This window comes from Alligator mississippiensis, chromosome 2 (assembly GCF_030867095.1).
Source record: "Alligator mississippiensis isolate rAllMis1 chromosome 2, rAllMis1, whole genome shotgun sequence".
In the NCBI taxonomy this organism is placed as follows: domain Eukaryota; kingdom Metazoa; phylum Chordata; order Crocodylia; family Alligatoridae; genus Alligator; species Alligator mississippiensis.
Genome location: NC_081825.1, coordinates 217,096,441 through 217,116,208, shown reverse-complemented (window position 1 = coordinate 217,116,208; position 19,768 = coordinate 217,096,441). Strand labels below are relative to the sequence as shown.

The window sequence follows — 19,768 nt, the reverse complement described above, 5'->3', positions numbered from 1 at the left end:
CTTTTTTCTTACCTTAGAAGGATGGATCCAAGTATAGGGACAAAATAAAAACGTGGTAGTGGAAAGAAAGTGTGGTAAGAGTCCTGTTTGGTCAAGTTGTTTTCAAGGGGTTATGCTGACATCTGAGTCCGTAGGGAGCTGATGTAATTAAACAATTCTTTGTACTCTTAAAACCCTTTGAACTATTTCCCAGACTAAGGCAGAAACATAACTAGCCACAGGTCAGGGATTTATAGCTGTGACCTTGCCACAATATCAATGGCTTCTATCAAGTGTTGAGCAAAGATGGACTTCTCTGCCAGCCTACACATCTGACTGATTAGCATTTCCTAATAAGCGTGAGAGAGGAGTGCTAGAGATCCTGGATCTTGGTGTACATAATGACTTTCAAACTGGAGGGTCCCTGAATTGTTGCTACATGTTTTCACTACGTTGTACCTTGCAGATGGTTACAAACTTCAGTTGACAGATTTGTTTATGTTAGTGGAAACCTGTAACAAAGTTAGGATTTTGACTTCTCTCTACTGCCACAAAAAGAGTTGTTGTGCCAGATACAGATCTTATTTTAAATAATGTAAATCTGTAGTAACTTCCTGGAAGTCATTGGAGTTATACCAGTATAATACCAGTGTTGGGGAATTCAGGAGAATGATTTTGTTTAATCCAAATAGATGAAAGTGTGGGTACTTAATTTCTTCTCACTTCATAGTGTATATTTTATGTATCTGGCTAATACATCTGATATCCTTAAACAGGTTTTGTTTCAGTCTTCCTCATCATGTCTCCAGTCCAACCTTTCTATATAGCCTGCTCCCAATATTCTGTACAGGCCTCTGCTTCTGGTGTTGGTGTCTTGTGGGATGCTTCAGCCACTTGCCACCCCTTGGCCCTGCATGGGCTGATATGCCTCACAAACCCCAAGGGATGGCTCTGGCTACAGGGCATCTCAGATGATCCATGATTTTTCTGACAAGCGCATTGGTTGGTTGCATAGAGGTCCCATGATTTCATGAGAGAGTTTCATCTGCCAAGACCCACTATCAATCTGTTCAGGCTCTGCCATGTGTGCCATTTGTAGCCAGAACTGGATGCTAACTCCTCACTGGGGTTAATTACTTCTGACTCCATTCAATAGCTTTGTTGCCTAGTTTCTCTCATTCTTTTTGCCAGAAGGTAGTTCTGGCTGATTCTGATGATGTGGTCAATGGTATGGTAGAAGGCAAAAATTTGTTTCTCTATGAGAAACAACAGTGTGCTGGTTAATGTACATATAGCGGGTAGTGGTTGTCTGAGTCGTGTACCTGCCAGTCAACATCACCTGCTACTTTCCTTCTGATGTAAGGGGGTGCTATGTTAGATAGTGTGTATAGGCAGGGAACTGGTGGATTATGCAACCTGTTATCATTCTGCATGTATCATTTAGGGTGGTGTCAATGTTTATTGTGATTTAGTTTCAATGATACTATATAATAAAGAGGCTTATCTGAGATGCCAGTACAAATTATTTCACTATCAGCTGAATTGATATTAAGTAGATTAATACTGAACAATGTTTTCAATAGCCCAGGGACATTGTGTATGGTTTTATGTTGTAAATAGGGGGATGGAATTTAGAAGATCTGTATTTTCTTCACTCCTCTAAGAGAGATTTCTCGTGTGACCCTTTGTAAATCATTTAAATATTCTATCTTGAATCTCACTATACAAAATATTCTTAGGCATAGGTGACTGGTGCCTCCTAAGTCTGGGGGGGGCACCAGGTTGACGACCGGGAGGGTGGGGGTCCCCAGCAGCTGATCGCTGAGCACGGAACTACCAGCGGTGAAAACAGTGAAACCCGAAGTGGACTTCTGCCAGCACTTCTGGTTTAGTGGCTGGGACTTCCAGGGGGTGTACGACCAATCTTGGGGGGGGGGGGGGTGTCTCACCCCTTACACATCACCATTGCTCTTGGAGATACAGTCTTCTCCCATTCTTCTGACGTGGCTGATGCATTGCAACCTTTTCTTCTTGACAGTGGTTTCTAGGTGTGTCAATCCTACACACTTCAATACCTCTGTATTTGGTATTTTGTCCTCCCACTTTATTTTCAGGATTTGACAGAGACATCTCATGTGGCTGTAGAAGGCGGGGTTGCCATCTACGGTGGTACCACGATGTGTGCAAAAATGATATGAAGTCATTCAACATCAGTGTAGAAAGCTGGGAGGTGCGTGCAGAATTCTGTCTGATCTGGAGGGAACATCTGGGTGCAACTCCACATGAAGTGGCTTTGATCCAGAAGACAGAAGTAAAGCAAAAAAGAAAGCAGCATGCTATAAATTGGACTCCAATTTAGACAATATATGGACCTGTGAAACTTGTAACAAGCTGTGTCACTTTCAAATTGAGTTTGTCAGTCACAAACAGATTAATCAGGCATCCAACTAGACCTCTTCCATGTACACCATGATCCAGAGGATTGACGTTGCCTGCTAGGAAATATTCTATACCATGAGTTTCCAAACTATAAAATGGGAATAATAACATTTCTTTTGTTATAGTCCTTTACCATCCATAAAAGGGCATTCAAACAAGTAAAACTTGATCCTTATTTATTTGGGAAGTTTTTTCATTGTAATATAAAACATAAATTTAAACCACTAATGTATTTATATTGTTATGGCATTGTGTGTGTGTGTGTGTGTGTGTGGGTATATGCACACCAAACAAAAGTCACTTGTGCCAGAATAGAGGCATCCAGATAGGTAGTTATACTGCTATGAGAGTAATTGTGTAACTATGTCAGTATAACTGGGAAGATTTTCCCCATGTAGATAACCACTAACACAACATGAAACAGGTCACGTGTATGAGGAGTTGGGGATTAGATAAGAGGAAAATAAGCAACTATGAAATATTAAAAGCATAAGAGAATGCCACCCTCCCCTCTGTGAACTGCCTTATTCGAGGTACTTTCTCCCTTCCACATTCCTTCCCCATTCCTGTAAGTTGCTTTGACTGTTATTACTGCTCTCTGTGTAAGCTACATGCATTTGCTCACTATTTGGTAAATCAGTGTAAATTGTGGTTTATAACCCACACTGGTTTTTCTACTCACTTTCCTTTCAGGCATAACTGAAATTACTCTTAAGTCATTGGTGAACTTAGTTTCCTTAATCCATGGAGAAAGGGATTCCTATCCCCTTAAGAAAAAGAAGCATTACCGGGATGGGTTAATTTAACACGCATTTTATTTCCAGCCCCTCTGCAACTATATTCTTTAAAGCAGGACATCTCTCCAGCAATTACAGGAAAAGAAAATGTTCCATCAACAATGGCAAAAATAAAAACAAATGATTTTAAAATGGCAAGAGGGCATATATAATGCTATGAACATTACTTCATCAGCTGCTATTCAAATGCACTGTCCTTTAGACATATTTAATATCAGCATTATTTTAAAAGGCATATTATCATTCAAGATTTTATTTCATTGTCCCCATTATTCAGTCGTGGTAAGAAGATGAGAGCATTACCATCAATATCACTTTTTAATTCCATGCCCTTGAATAAGGGCAATAAGAACCCAGCATAATAGAGTTTTCAGCAGAGAGAGTAAATGGGAAGCAGTTGTTAATGCAATATCTTTCCTGAGTGCGGGGTACAGCAGCTGTCTCTCCCATCTCTTTTCTCAAGGTAATACTGTGCTTCCAATTGTCATTATATCCAAGAATCAAATTATTTGAATTCAGAACACATCAGCACAAAACTGAAGACTCCCTGCCAATTTTGTAGCCTGCTTGGAAGAGAACATCACGGAGCATCACTCATTTATATGACTGCCAGTCTGATGCTGTAAATTCAGAAAACAAGAAGGCTTCAGGTGCTATACTTTAACATGTATTTCGGCTCCTAAATCACTCTTCTACCCCCACACCTACCACACATAAGGTAAGATTTCATCTCCAAGAGCCAAGGCTTTCAAATACATGTTAAAGAGGCTTTCAGACTCTTAATGGACTGAATGTAAATTGAAAATGAGAATATTAAGTCTATTAATTGATAGCAGTAACTTGTAATGGTAGGAGATTCATGACACATGGACAAGTAATCTGCAAAGATTTTTGTTGCTTTAAAAATACAAAGCAATAGCAATTGATTTAATTTGTAGCAGATTCATTTTATTCATAGAGGATACTGCACTGCAGGCAATGGTCATTTTAATGGATGTTGGAACAAATCATGTATCCTTCTGTTGCAAGCCAAAATAGAAATTATAATAAGCTCTGGAATAGAGATACTATATCAGAGAGATACTGTATCAGAGAAAATTTGAAAAAAAGGTCATCAAATTAAGATTCAAAAGTGGTATCAATCAGATGAAGGTTAAACTGCTGCAAGGTTAAGCCTAATCACAAGCAACCTGTGTCATCCTGCTGGGAGTCGTTCTGTAACAGTCTAATGAGAGGCCGTCTCCTTGAAAAGTACATAATATCGCAGAAGAACTCTGAGAGAATCATTAAGTAAAACAATTTGCATGTCCATAACACAGTCCATCCAAGGATCTCTAAGCATTTTACAGATGTTAATGCATTATGCTTCCAGCTGTAAAGATTATAACTGCCACCTTTGGATGACAAAACCAAGGCACAAACCCAGTGCTACCCAACCTGCCAGCCCTGTAGGCTGGACGAGGGGTGTGTTGTCTGTCTACAGGCCAGATTCCGTGTGGGACTGGCACATAGGGTTGGTCTACGGGTATGCCTGCCTGACCTTGAATGCCCAGATCTAGCCTTAGACCAACATGGCTACAACCTGCACCCCTGCAGATCTAGCCATGCATTGGAGCAACTCCATACAGTACATTCTAGCATACATTATCCAGCCCACAGAGCTCCCCACAGGTCTGGAAATTTGGGGTGAGGGAGCCATGGCAGCATTCATTGATGCTTTCCTGCTGCCAAATTTCCAGACCTGTGGGGACCCCTGTAGGCCAGGTAACAGCTCCACAGTTTTGAGTGGAGCAACAAAGCAATATTGCACAGCAAGTTTATAGCATTGCTGAAAAGAAAACATAGAACACTTGACTCTCAGGGCTTGTTTATGCTGTAGCTGTAGCCTGTCCCAGCACTGGAGGGCCTGAGCATACCCTGCCCATCTGATAGGGCAGGGTGACCAAGGCAACCACCCTAGGCACCAATTTGGGGGTGGGGGTGGGTGAAAAAAATGGCTGCTACTGGTAGCCACGCAACAGTGATCACAATTGTGTTGGTGGTGCAGCAGCAACTGCAATTTGCTGCCTGGCCGCATCACTATGCTGCCGCATCTGAGCCTGCAGACTTGCTCCAGGCCTGGATATTCCCTAGTGAGTGTGCTCCAGGCTTGTTCTCAGCATCTGGTCTCAGCTCAGGGGCTGAAAACTGAGGTGCTGGAAAAAAGGTGGTAAAGAAGAGCCCAGAGCAGCCACTGTCAAACACTTTCATCTCTAGAGCTTGTGGACTAAAGGGGGCAGGTCATAAGCAAGGTGTGCTCAGGTCGTCCAACACTGGGATCCACCACTGCTACAATATAGACAAGCCTGAGTTAAACTACTAAACCAAATACTGTATTTTTTTGGATCTCTGGTTATAAGGATATTGTTATTTGCATAGCCTCACGTGCTCTGTATCATTGCGGATGTTAATCCTGCAGCAAGTTTCCTGAATTCTGCAATATGCTGGTGGACATATTGTGGCAGCTGCAAACATTTTAAATAGAGACTTTTAGTGCATTAACTATGACAGTGAATAATGCACCAATATATACTCAGCTACTAGCAGAACAGGTCACCTGATGAAAACGATTGACTCACCTGGGTAAAGCTGAGCAAGTACATAAGTGTGTACAGAGTATCCATGAGGGCAGATGACTGTGGAGTGATATGGTTGAGAACTGCCCAGGTTTAGTGGTTCTTGCACTCATAGGGAACTAGAGGTTCATCTTCTGCTAGAACAAACAAGCATAATGATAGCATCTGATGAAGTAACCTCTTGTTCACAAAGGCTATGCATCTCTGATTCAGTTAGTCTATAGGTGCATCTCTACCCTGCTTTCTGCCTGACTTCAGGCTAACACAGCTAACTACTTCTCTCACCTAATGAACTGTACTACTTGAGTTGTTTTACACAGGAGTAGTCATATTTTATTACTGTAATACCCCCCATGATCTGTTCTTCTAGTGAAGAATTTGGAACAGTTGAAGAAGAGGTTATTGTTAAGGGATCCATCCAACCTTTACTCAGTGCTATGGCTAGTAAAAAATTTCCATCTACAACATTTTCCCATTTAAAATGGAATTTTTACCTAATCTAAATTTTCCATGAAGAACACTTTGCACTAAAATAACTAAACATTCAAATTTCAGATTTCCATCCCTAAAGCCTTCTTTTTTTAAACAAAAGCTGAAATTTATGTGAATAAACAAACACTACACTATCTTACCATCTCTATTCATTTATGAGTATACTCTGAGGGAGCGCCTACACGAGACGCTATGCTACCATAGGGATGAGCTACGGTGACGTAGCTTGTTGCTGTGGCAATGTAGTGTCAGTGGGCATGAACTGTGATGCTGATGCTACTGCGCAGTAGCAACGAACTACTGTGCACTAGCTTGTTGCTGCTGCACTGTAGGGTCAGAAATGACTTGTGCACTGCTGGGACTGAATGTAGCAGTGGTTACTGCACAGTCTCCAGCTTTTTGAATGTCTGTACTTAGCCTTAGTACTTGCTAAAGCAAGTACCAAATAACTGAGCAGTAACAACTGGGCAGTTGGGCACATGTGTATATGTGTCCTCAGTCAGCACAAGAAAGGTCAAATTTGTGCTTGGATTAATTCTTGGGTTAATTCAGTTGAAGTCAATAATCAGATGAATGTAGCTCTAGGAGTTTTACTTATACGTTGGTTCTCACTGGAGTAGGGTGGTGGCAGTACTGTAACTGTTGGGGTCAGTGTAAGGACCCTTGCCCTACCATATTTTACAGGAGTGTAAAATACACTTTTTACTTGTTGTTTAAGGACAGTCTCATACTAGGACTGCTAGATGTCACACCGTGTGACAGAGCCTTCAGAAGGCTGCTTGGGTTTTTAAATTATTTTGCTCCAGTTAAAATTCAGTTCACTTTTCTTTTTTTCTTGTTTTGTTCAGTAAGATTTTGAGAGTGAAAAGGATATGAATGAAGTCTGAAAGGCACAAACGGCTTTTTCTTCTCCTTTTTGTTAATTATGTCAGCATTCTATCTGAAGGACAAAAAGCATCACTCCTGTGTAAAAGCTGCCAGATGGTTGCCAGGCTACTAATGATTGGAAGGGCCAGATTAGCCAAATCCTGCTGGAGGCACAGGTGCAGCAGGTTAGCAAATGGGAACCTGAGACACAGGAAACAGGGGTTAAACCCCCCCCCAAAAAAAAAACCAAAAAAAACCTGAAAGTGGCCAAGAAGGAAGCTGAGGAGACACTGGTACTGGCTTTAGGTGCTCTGAGGCTCAAGTACCCACTGAAAAAAATTAGTGGGTGCACAGCACTCACAAGCCATGGATAACTGCTTGCAGACGTTAACCACCCCCACCTGCAACCCCACCCAAAAACAAAACAAAACAAAAAACAAAACATGCTTTACCAGAAGAAGCAGCACATTTCTTCAACCTGGCTCTGCACTATCTGTAAAGATTGGCTGCTTCAGCAGGGCTTTTTGGCACTTTTAGCTAAAGCTGATTCAATCAACTATTAGATAAAAGCACCAAAAAGCCTCACTAAAGCCTAATCTTTATAGATGCTGCAGACTTAGAGCCAGGTTGAAATAACATCCTACCTCCTCTGGGCATGGATGGGGCTTGGCATGGTAACCCACCAAGTTTAAATTGCCATTTTGTTTTGTTTTTTTATGTCTGCAAGTACCTACTGGCAAAAACCAAAGTCGGTGCCTATGTAAGGAGAGAGGTGTTGGTACATAGCTGACTAGTGGTTGGCAATTTTTCTTTGGGATAAACTCCTTGTGGTATCATTTACATTTAGCACATATTCTCTTTATAAATATGAGCCAGATATTTGGTGCGTGTCATGTATTGTCTCAATACTCGGATGTATTTTCTCCCCCCTTTAGCCCTAGTGGTTTGGACTGAGCTTTTTATATGATGGGGCAGAGAGCTTCAGTTACCCTTTCTTCTGACATTGTGGTCAAACAGAAATCTCTTTCCTGGTAGAAAGCAAGTCCTTTAAATGGGCAGCTGAGCTGTAGACATTGCATCAATTGAAACATCAGAGAATGGTCTCCTGATTCTTGTCTGCATCCTGCACACCCTTCCATTAGTACTATGGCCTGCATTTGAAGTTGAGTATCATTACCAATGTCAACCAATATGCTAATCAGCTTTTTTGTATCCTTACAGTGATTTAAGATACATTGTCTGCTACTCTTTCCTTTATTTTTTAAGGAAACTAGCCCAATGAAAATGGAATTATCCTGCAGAAAGAAAAATAAACCCCAACCAGTCAGGGTCCTCAAGCATTCTAAGCACTGCCTATGACAGTGCTGACATTTCAAGGCAATAACCCCTTGAAATACCTACGATGGATAGTTTAGACTCATCAAAATGAGGACCCTTTAGAATTCAGGGCAATTCTCTTGCCAAGTTACAAAGGAATGATTTGAAATATTGTAGTTATGCTTTATTTATGCCCAGAAGGTGAGTGGGCCCAAGGAGCCTCAGTGCAGTTCCTCTGAAATGGTTGGAGTTAGATCAGGGGTGAATTTGACCTAATATGTGAATGAGGAGCGTGCTATTTGGCTGATAAGGGAACTGAGAATGCGCATCAGCACACACAAGTTGTTTATATTGTAATAACTGTTTTTGAGTACTACTATGGAAAGAGTCTGGTCTGCATTGGATAGATAAGGGTTCTTACCAGAAGGGATGACCAGGGGCCACATGAGTCCCCCTGAGAACTTCAAAAGAGGAGCCCTCATTGAGAATGGATGACTCAAAAACCGCTTAAGGAGCTCTGGTGACTTTTATCTCTATGTCACCTCTTCAAACCCAGACCAAGCCAACAGAAATCTAGAGTTGTTGCTATCTGATGATTGTTAGGTGGACTCAGTTTTTTGTTTCCACTGAACAGGTGTCTGCATTCTAAGAAATCACCAACATGGTTGTGACTAACTGGCAACCTTGTTGATAAAAATGAGCTGATGTCTTGCTCTTATAAACAGTCCCTTTGGTTCAGAGAGGAAGCACAATAAAGAGGCAGTGTGGGAAAATATGCATGGTCACCCCATACAGTCCATAGTTAAAAACAGAGCTTCATTTTCCAGGCTTTCAATGTAGTGTGAAATACACGGGCACATTTAAATAATTAGGGTTCTAGTACCCTCTATGAGATCATCAAAATTATGTCACATTAAGGCTTATTGCTGATGGGGTCTTTTACAGTTCACAGATGTCCAGGGCTATATCATCTTATTAGCATCATGAGTCAGCTGAAGTGACAAGCGTTGCAAGTAAAAGGAGCAATAAATAGTCCTGAGGCTCCATTACTCCTTCCTTAACCCAAATTAAGAGTGGAATTAACTTTCTTATGCAGAATGACACTTAAAATGTCTTCTGTGAACTCTACCAATGTTAATCTACAAAAACAAATGAGCACATAAAATAAAAAGATATTGTATTGCTCTGAGATGAGGCCATCTACTGACCATTCAGTGCACTGTGATTCTGTACTGCATTATCTGACTTACACTTCTGGAAGCAAAGGCCTTGTCTTTCTCTAAGTTATTTGGAGTTTCCAGGATACTGCTGATCACCTGTACAAAAAACAAGCCCTGACTTTTTTTGGCACTCAACAACATTAATGTTTACAGTTGTAGTGGTCTCTTATATTCTGGTTTTAAGAAAAGAACACTAGGTGAAAAAAAACCCAGCTCAGAACTGAGCAGATGTGCAAGAAAAAAAGTTGGTTTTGACAATTTGTATCCCTGTGAACTCTGTCTGTCTGAAGAGCCCAGTATATTACAAACATCCACCAATTAGTATTCCCAGTTCCACCAGAGCTACATAAATGTTTTAGACCTATTATAAAGTCTATAAGTTTGGTAGTCAGCTTTAGTGCCCTTGATTAGATGACATAGGAATCTACATTCCAAACTGTGCAGCCCAGAAGAGGAGTAGAGGTGGCTTCATGCTACCTTTCATGTGCTTTCAAAACTCTGGGCAGGTGCAAGAGATGCATAGCTATCAATTATTTAGAGCAGTTCCATGGAGCCATCTGGCAACTCAGAATCATCTGAACACAACTACTGTGGACAAACTACTCCTGTCCTTGACATTCCTCTAAGTCAGGGGCTGCAAGATTCAGTGGTCTGATGCTATTATAGTCTGGGTCCTAAACCAGCAGGAAATTACTCCGCGGCAGATTTTTTTCCTACATTCCTGCCCCTTTATCTCACTTGCCTGGTACAGAATCAGGGGAAAAGCTAGGCAAGGGAATCTGGATGTCCTTATTTCCAGTGCTGTACTCTAAGCATTAAGCTAAACAATGTGAGCTAAATACTTGGCTGTACTGGTGCTATCCTGTATGCCACCTTTGCAGATTCCTGCTCCCTTTAATCCCTATGGCCATCAAGGCCTAGTGCAGTACAAAGGACTCACAGCGTGAGCCTGATTCCATTGTTTGCTATCATCATTTATTGCATCATGGCTAATTTTAGATTGTCACTGTTCAGAGAAAGGCACCCTATCTTTATGTGTTTCTGTGTTTCTGGTACTGTAATAATAAATAAGTAACCACATATAATAATGTCTCTGGAAGTTGTTATCCTTAGTGTAAATTTATCTATACATCATTTTATAGCTTGCTGGGTGGAGGCAGTACAGCAAATGAGAGTAGTTTCAGGGTCCAAATGGCATAGTTGGGGTTTTTTTTAAGCCTAGCTGTATAGGGCCATATTTTGGAGTATCCAGTACTGCAGCAAGTCATAAGTGTACCCTAGGTTGTGTAGCAAGTTAACAGAATTTAGCCTATCTGAATTCTTGGGTTTATTATCATTAATTAGCATTGCCTTCATTTGGACAGATATAAGAAGCAGCTATTATAGAGTTTTCTGAGCCAAACCTCTGTGCATAAAGGGTAAATTACAGTAAATATTAAACAACAATTCATAGTTCAATAATTCTTGTAAAACTTGCTTATAAAAGTATCTCAGTTGATAATTGCAAAGACCCCCTAACATACTGGGTGACATTAACAGAAGTGTCACTTGCAAATCAAAGGAAGCGATTCTGCTGCTCTATTTAGCCTCACCTGGAGTACTATGTCTATTTTTGGGTGTAGACTTCAAGAAAGTGTTGACAAATTAACAAAAGTCCATTGGAGAGTGACAAAAATGATTAGATGCCTAGAAAATGTGACTTACAAGAAAGGTTGAAAGAACTAGGACTATTTAGTTTAGAGAAAAGATGACTGAGGGGGAATTTGGTAACAGTCTTCAAATATCTAAAGGGCAATTAAAGAGAATGGAGATAGGCTATTTTCTGTGCCTATAGGAGATAGGACTAGAAGCAATGGCTTCAGATTGCAACAAGGGAAATTTGGGTTGGATATTAGGAAGGACTTTCTCACTATGAAGGTAGTTAAGCATTAGAACAAGCTACCTAGGCAGGCTGTGGAGTCTCCACCTCTGGATGTTTTTAAGAACAGGTTAGACAGACACCTTACTGGGATGGTTTAGTCAGAGATGATCTTGCCTTGAGCAGCGGGCTGGACTAGATGACTTCATGAGGTCCCTTCCAGCCCTACTTCCCTATGATCTTATGACAATCTAGGGCCTTTGTTTATCCACACATGAGGTGTGACATTTATAGCCACAGTTACGGTGCAGAATGGCTTCATTCCATTCTGGAAAGATCATCTCTGCAGAAAAAGTGGATGTTTAGTTTCCATTGTCTATAAAAACTGGCTTCTTTCTTAAAGCTGCTAACCAGTGCCCTTTGTTGTAGTGGTAGTTTTTGTTATCATTGCTGTTTTTATTTTTGTGATGTAGATGCATGTACAGAAGGAACTGGATCCACAAACCTCACTTCATAAAGCCACTGAACTGCTCAGGATTCATACCAGCAACCTTGCATTACAAGGTTACCAATACCCTGAGCCATCCAGTCCCCCCAAAGCAATAATTCTGTCCATTTGTTATCAGCCATTTAGGGGATTAAAGCTTTGATCTTGTGAAATGATTAATAGAATGCTGAGAGGAATATGAGGGTACTCAGCAGATCTCAAGAGGCGCTCAACACCTTGGAGGAAAGGCCTGAACTTGCCATTTCATGAGATTTGCAGCAAGTGAAAGGAAATGTATATACTAAAACCTCTGCCATCTTTTAAAGATGAAACATAAGATATGTGAAGTAATCTAAGCAACCTTCAGCCTGAGAAACATCTTGGACAATACATCTAGCCTTTTAGGCTGTACATAGGGCCAGGGGAAATGGAAGAAAAACCATGATGAATTATTAAATTACATAGGGAAGAACACACTTTGTCTGACATGATAAATTATCCCTCTCCACAGTCTGTCCAATTGCAGTTACTATGATGGAGAATTCAGGGTAAGTTGCAGGTAGAACTTTTCAATGCTAAAATCACATCAGTGGTCTTATTTCTTGTTTTTACTGTCAATTTCAAGAACAGGAACTTTCTCTTTTATGTCCCAATTGGCAATCTTAGAGTATGCAACTGAGAGGTGTTATTGCAGCTTGTAGAAACATATCTGAACTGACCTTAAACTAGTCATTTTGAGGAACAAAACCAGTGAAGCCATGGGAGCATGGGCTTTGGTGCTAGCTATAGAAGCCTGGGCTACCTACATTGATGGCTACCCCATGATGCATTTTGTGACCTATGTCTTCACTGCTGTTGCCATCTAAATTGTCTAGATTACAGCTAGCCCAGCTATGCCCACCTGTGCAGCAGGCACACCTCTAACTGCAGTTTAGGGACACCTAGTGGCAATCAGTGTATGGAGAGACAAAATAAAGGAATATGGAACTTGTCACTCATAAGTGCATCTCAGCTGATTTAACAGCTTTGTCTGCATGTTCCTGTCCTTCAGTAAGTGTCATGAAACCACAATCATTTATCCCTGGTTGAAAAAGATGGTAAATGATTGTGCTTCACTTCCACTTACTGCAGGATAGAGCAGATAGGTTAAACAGTTACAACATATTCAGCTGTAACATGGTAATGTCTCCCATTCCGCCTTTTAAAGTGATGCAATTGATTTATCTGTCCATACACTCCGCCTCAAAAGAGAAACCACCATTTGGAAACTATACCACTCTCATACACTTGGGCCTGGTATGTACAGAGGTAACCTGGCAGTAATTGTGGGAATGTGGTAACAGCATTTTAACCTCTATGGGTGTCCCCCCACATACAAGGACATGCATTTGCCATAGTTAAAACAGCAGCAGCACAAATTTGTACCACTGCTTTTTGTCACTGTGCACACCCCTGCATGTGGGGTTTGGTGCGGGGCAAATTGTCCCAGTTGGGGTAAGGGAGGCTGGGGCCAGCAGCCTTACTTCGGGTTCTGGGGCCTCCTGGGGCAGGAGCGGCGCTGGTTCAGCTGCTCGGAGCCTTGCTGGCAGCCAGTGGGGGCTCCGGTCGGCCAGGCTCCGTTTCTGGTGGCACACGCAGCTTCCACGTATGTTGCACTGCTTTTTATTCCCCTGGGTTTTTTGACACCAGGATCACCAGGTACATGTGGTTTGCAGTGCCTCACAGCTGTCTGGGGCACCACAAACTGCACATGCAGACATTCCCTGTACTACTACCTTGCAGTGTGGGGTTTTTTTGACCCCGGGAGATCTCAGGGTCAAAGAAACCCACACTGAAATAAAGCAGGGTGGTGCACATGGCAGCAGCATGGTTCATCCAAAACCAGCCACACTCCAGCTGCCATCCAGGCTTCCTTCCATGGCTGCAGCCCTGGGAGGCCCCCAGGTATAAGGCTACTGGGGCTAGCACAGTTGCTTGCCCCAGCCTCCCCTATCCCACCTGGGCTACTTTGCAATGTACCAGAGTACACATGGCATGGGTGTTCCTTGAGAACAAGTAGCAGTGGCACAAGGTGTTTTGGTGCTACTTATCCCTGGGGCAACAAATGTCTGTGGTCATCTGGATATGTCTTTTGAGGTTCTGTGAGGTTTTTTTGATATAATGTGAAAGATAGGATTAAATGTTTCAACCAAATAAATGATGATACTGACAACAGCAATAAATAAATAAGAGATCCAATATAACACTGGTCAGGAACAAACAGAAATAATTTTTGTCTGTTGTATGTAGACGCTGGGTAAAGAGCTACATCATCCACAAAATCTACGTCTTCAAGTTTCCTAGTGTCAACTTAAGAAAATCCATTGTGTCCCCTTCAGTGGGTTTTTTTTGTGAACAAGTCCCTGGTTGGTTAAAAAACAGGGGTGATCATATATATCTTTGCTCCCTATCTTAAATTATCATGTTATTTTTTAATTAATTTTATACAACATTCACCTTTTCCATAAAGGTTTGATACTACTCTGTCTTCCATTTCTAACTTTTATCTTGCATAAGTGTTTTTGTCAAAGCTATCAAGGACTTTTTCAAAGCCAATATAGTTAATGATGATTGGTGTTTTGTACCTCAGTGCATTTCCTAGGACTTTTCACAACACAAGTATTTGTTCAGTATATGAAATCTTCTTGTACTTCTCTCAGTTTCTTGTTTGTCTCTGATTTCATCTATCCTAATGTTGTCATCCCATAAACTTTTTTCTGGGAAGGACAGTAATGCCATACGGTGCCAGTTGTTACAATCCTATCTCTTTTCTTTAGGATTTGAATAATGAACCTCTTTTTCTGTTTGTTTTTGTTTTATACTTGTTTTCCCCATGTATAATTGCAGATGTTAAATAGGAACTCAGTCATTCTTTTAAAACTGGCCTTTAAAAATGTTGACAGGTATTTGACATGTATTTGATACATCAAATGATTTCCTGTTCTTTAGTCCCTTAATTATTCATTGGCATCTACTTTCCTTAATAATTTCTTTCATAGTGAATGGCTCTGTACTGATGTTGATAAGCTTTAGGGGCACTTCAATGCATGTAGCTGCAATTCTGAGTTTTAGTTTATTAAGAATTTCTTGAAAATGTTCTTCCTATCTTACCTTTTCATCCCCATTTGTTATGACCCGCTTATTGTTGAGTGGCAATGATTGGTTGCATTGTCAGGGTTTTTGATGATTCGGTAAACTGATTTAGTTTCATCTCCTGAGGCTGCATCTTTTGTTTTCCTGGCTTTGTTGTCTATTCATGTTCTTTTCAATTGTCTTGCATTTACTTTAACACCCCAGTTTTTTGTTCATAAACCATTACAAAATGGTGTCAGATTCATATGTTGTTGTCTTATTCAATTTTCAGTTGACCCTCTTGAATTTTTTGTTTTCATATTGTTACTGAACTTTTCTTTTTTTTTTCTTTTTTTCACAAATCACAGAATGTTATCTCACCTTTGTGGCATACCATATTGTATGATTTCCAGTTACCTTCATTTTTTTCTAAGTTTTATCATTCTCTGACTCAATGTGGTATTTCTATACTAAACTGATCAGCAAAAGTATAACAATGCCTGGTGCCAGTTCCAAGACTGGGTCAAGAAGAACAGTTAAGAATGAGTCACTCATTCTTGCAAAAAACTGGACCACTATAGGGCGAGATATCACACTGAACCCAGGGAGACTATACATTGACACACCCTGCAATATACTTTATTATACATAGGCTTACTTTGGAAGAGTTATGCACCATGGATAACTTAAAATAAACACACTGAAATTTATATAAGATACATGGCAATTACCTGACTAAACTACAGCAAATCAAATCAATCCTATTCTAACTGAAGGAACAGAGTCTCAATCACCGCAAAAGATAGGGTTGGAGAGGAGTGGATATAAGGGATGACTGTTACCTGGCAACAGTAAATGTCAAAATAAAATTACAGAAAGTTACAAAGAAAAGACCTCCACAGTAAGAGCAAAGTAATAATAAGTTTGCATTACTGGTGATAAAATCACTTTGGCTAGCAACAATGAAGATCTGAGAATACCTAATGTTTGATTGATCCTTTGGAATGGATCAGAGAGCAGTGAGAATGGTACTTGGCTGTTCGTAGCTGTGCCTACCTCCTCCTTGAGGACTGTTTACTACACACTGTGAAATCCAAAATGGCAAAAAAATACACAAAGCAAACTTCAGTAATATTTTAGTGCACTTTAAACATTCTGCATTTTTTCTCCATGGGGATACCTTTTTAAAACATAGATGCCAAAGGCAAAGTCAAGTTCACAGAAATGTAGACACATACAAACACTGGTGTCTCCCTCACAAGTCCTAACTTTACTGGAGGTGTCATGACAGTGTAGGGCTGCCTCAGGATCACACTACTGAGATCTAAAAATAGAGGAAAAATGAAAAAGGTGATGAGCTTGAGGGTATCAGTAGAACTATTCCCCCAGCTGGTAATTACTTCAAGTAAGTCTATTTTTCTCATCAGACACTTTAATACTCATTTGTCATCAAGAGTTTTTTTCCCTCCTGGAAAAGCATGTGTCCTAGGGATCCTAACCATATTATCTGAGACAGAGGGATAGGGGAACTAATTCAGATGCATGCATAAGGACCCAAAGGGTTTATAGTTTTCTCTGATTCAGTAACATGATGCCTTACTTTCCCTATTGGCAAAACTCAGGAGATTTATCTAGACACAGGAAGTTGTGAGGTGTATTTTACTGTTTGTAAAGGCTTTGAGATCCTTACTTTCAGAAGACAACGGGATTATACATGTATTTTTATGATGTTGGTTACAATAATTAGCACCTTAGTTTTCACTCCTTTTTTTGACTACAGAAAAAAATAGAGCAGTCCTTTATGGGAGGTGGACTTGATGACCTGTGGAGGTCCCTTCCGGCCTTGTTTCTCCATAATTCTGCTGCAAAGAACTCAGAAAGGTTGCACCAGAATATTTTGGATACTGGGGACTCCTATTTAAAATTTCTGGGCTTGTGAATCATGGTATGCGCACCTTAGACTGCTAATGTTGTGTGGCACCCTGTGGCATCCTGGAAAGGCTCTCAAGGCACCTCAGGGCCCCCCTGGGGTAGAATCCCTGGCTAAGCAGTCAGGGCAGCAGGTGGTACCACTAGGTCTGGAGGGGTGCCAGGAGGCCTCTGCTGAACGTAGGTGACCAGTGTCACCTGGGCCAGCCCCTGTGGGTGTCATGGCCTCGGCTGCAGTGGAACGAGGCCCCCTGGGCTGGGCATAACCCCGTGCTGGGCAGTGTTGCCAGGTATACAATAATTATCGCATTTGTACCATAATTAACCCCTTGTACGGTGTTCAATCAATAAGAGTAAAAGCGTTCAAAATATATGTATCTTGGGGCATAGGTTGTAGCCATGTTGATCTAAGGACATAGGCAGACAAGGGTCTTTGGGTAAATCCAGTATCTTTTATTAGACCAACTAAATAGTTGGAAAATTTTTTCTTAGCAATCTTTTGAGTTTACAAACCCTTGGTCAGGCTGAGGAAGCATCTGCAGTTGGTGCGTGCTCTTCCTGGATGAGCCACCTTCCTGGGTGGAAGAGCACACGCCAACTGCAGTCGCTTCCTCAGCCCGACGAAGGGTTTCTAAACCGGAAAGCTTGCTAAGAATTTTTTTTTCCAATTATTGAGGTGTTCAAAATGTACGGTAATTTTTGAGGCAGCTCATTGATGCAGCATATTCAAAACCCAAATCACTCTCACAGACTCTTAACTGACTTCTGGGCTTGCTGCCAGCGCTTTCTGACGACTGCTGGCCTCAGAAAGAAAGCCATGCATGAACTTTGATGACCCGGTTCTCACTCAACTCATCCGCGAGTTATAGGGAGCAATGTAAAGGAAATAAGGAGAAGGCTGCCTTGCATACGTGTTTGCAGATTTTTTTGCAACGTTTTTCAGCAAACACGAGAATTTTGAGCTTCCAATATGATCACGTCACATTTCAGACCTGGCAACGCTGGTGCTGTGCCTCTCCTGCCCTGCAGCCCCTTGGCTGCGCCCGGGCCGGCTCCGCAAGGTGCCCACAGCGCCCCTCCACAGCCAAGCTAGGAGCCTGTAGTTCCCCCGCCGGCCTGCAGGTGGCGCTGCCGCCCGGCGCCTCCTCCCTCCCCGCCTCGCCGTGACTTACGATAACAAACCGGCGCGAGGGGTGGGCGCTACTGCCGCACCAGGCCCGGGTGGCGGCGCGGCGGCAGGGACAGGGACCGGGACCGGGACCGGGACCGGGACCCGCACCCGCGGCCTCGTGTCATGTCGGACATGGAGCCGCAGCTGCTGAGCCTGGAGCTGCTGCCCACGGACCCGCTACTGCTCGTTCTCAGCTTCCTGGACTACCGCGACCTCGTGAGGTGGGCCCGGCGCGGGGGGTGGGGGGCAGCGTTTCCAGAGTGACGTGTCTTCCCCCGGGGGCGTTCGAAAGTGACGTGTCCTCCCCCAATCCTCCCCGGGGGCGTTCGAAAGTGACGTGTCCTCCCCCAACCGCGAGTGTTCGAAAGTGACGTCTCGCGCCCTCCCCCCCCCCCCCCCCGCTTTCGAAGCCTGGGCGTTTCCCCCAACGGTCGCTGGGGGATGGGGAGGGGTTGTGAGGGCCCGCGTTGGGGCTGGCAGGAGATGGTGGGGGCTCCCTAGCCCTGGGATGTGGTTGGCTGGCAGTTTTGAGGGGGGCGGCTCGTCCTCCTAGTCATCATCACCCCAGGCTGGAAGGGGAGTGAGGGCGGTTGCACACCGGCTTGGAATAGGGGTGTGACTGGTTGGACCTGTTGGGGAGCAGCCGAGATGGGGGAAAAAAAAGAAAGGCGTCGGGTGCCGCCCCGCAACCGTTGGTGGCACCGATAGCTGGAGGGAAAAAATAGGCACCCATTTGCCGCTGCCAAACGGTGAGGAGGGGTGAGCGGGGTGGACCTGAGGAAGAAGTTGAGGCAGGAAAACGTGGGTGTGATCCTGAGGTAGCGCTCGCTGGCGGGATGCTGCAGCCCTGGCGGCCTAGGAGCAATGTGACAGGCAAGGGTTTGGTTGGCGGGGTCGAGTTTGACGAGCTTTTGCAGGCAGAAGAGGTTCTTTCTTGGGTTCATCATCTTTTCCACGTCTTGGACCCGAGGAAGGACGTTTTGCCTTTTGAAAGCTCGTCTGATTCTGTCCCAGCTGTGCCATGAGGGAGATCTTACTTTGGACTAAGAAGTCCTTGTCCTTTCTGAAACATTTAAGCATTTTAAGGAGCCTCTGCCTCAGTGGCGAAGGAGTCCCACAACCCACCCTTTTTTCTGGCTTACAGCCTATCCTGGTTCAGCAGCGGAGTGAATGTGGTGATTTAAACATCAGATATCACATTTCATAATAAATAGAGAAAGGGCGAGGAATAAGCAGTTGTCAGTATACGTCCAAAGTTGTCACGGTTAGAGCGTTGTCTAGGGGCTGGCAACCACGTCGGCAAAATATCCTTAACTGCGGGGTTAGGGACGGTAGCCGGCAGTTTGCATACATGAGGAACAAAAGAAGTACTCTTAACTGCACAAACCTGTTACTAGCTGAAGATGGGGACAGTGAAAAGGGTGTAAAAAAGGTAAAAGTGGGCACTTCTGTACATTCATATGCACCTTACATACTGTGCATTTAG

The 19,768-nt window shown here is 42.6% G+C and overlaps 1 protein-coding gene and 1 long non-coding RNA gene across 3 annotated transcripts in view; one reads left to right on the top strand and one right to left on the bottom strand.

The window, feature by feature from the left end:
- Positions 1 to 3,215: 3,215 nt before the first annotated feature.
- Positions 3,216 to 18,372, bottom strand: LOC109280542 (uncharacterized). Of its 2 annotated transcripts, XR_002086911.2 has the most exons (4): positions 18,284 to 18,369; positions 16,421 to 16,506; positions 5,834 to 5,964; positions 3,216 to 3,835 (listed from the first exon to the last, which is right to left on the bottom strand). It is a non-coding gene; the product is annotated as an uncharacterized LOC109280542 (long non-coding RNA). The 2 variants fall into 2 exon arrangements; XR_002086909.2 differs by lacking the exon at positions 16,421 to 16,506 and having other exon boundaries at positions 18,284 to 18,372.
- Positions 18,299 to 19,768, top strand: part of FBXO3 (F-box protein 3) — a 33,368-nt gene continuing 31,898 nt past the window's right edge. The window contains exon 1 of the mRNA XM_006258462.4: positions 18,299 to 18,503. Within this exon, the coding sequence (XP_006258524.1) occupies positions 18,406 to 18,503 (98 nt within the window). The 5' untranslated portion in view covers positions 18,299 to 18,405. The remainder of the gene's footprint in view (positions 18,504 to 19,768) is intronic.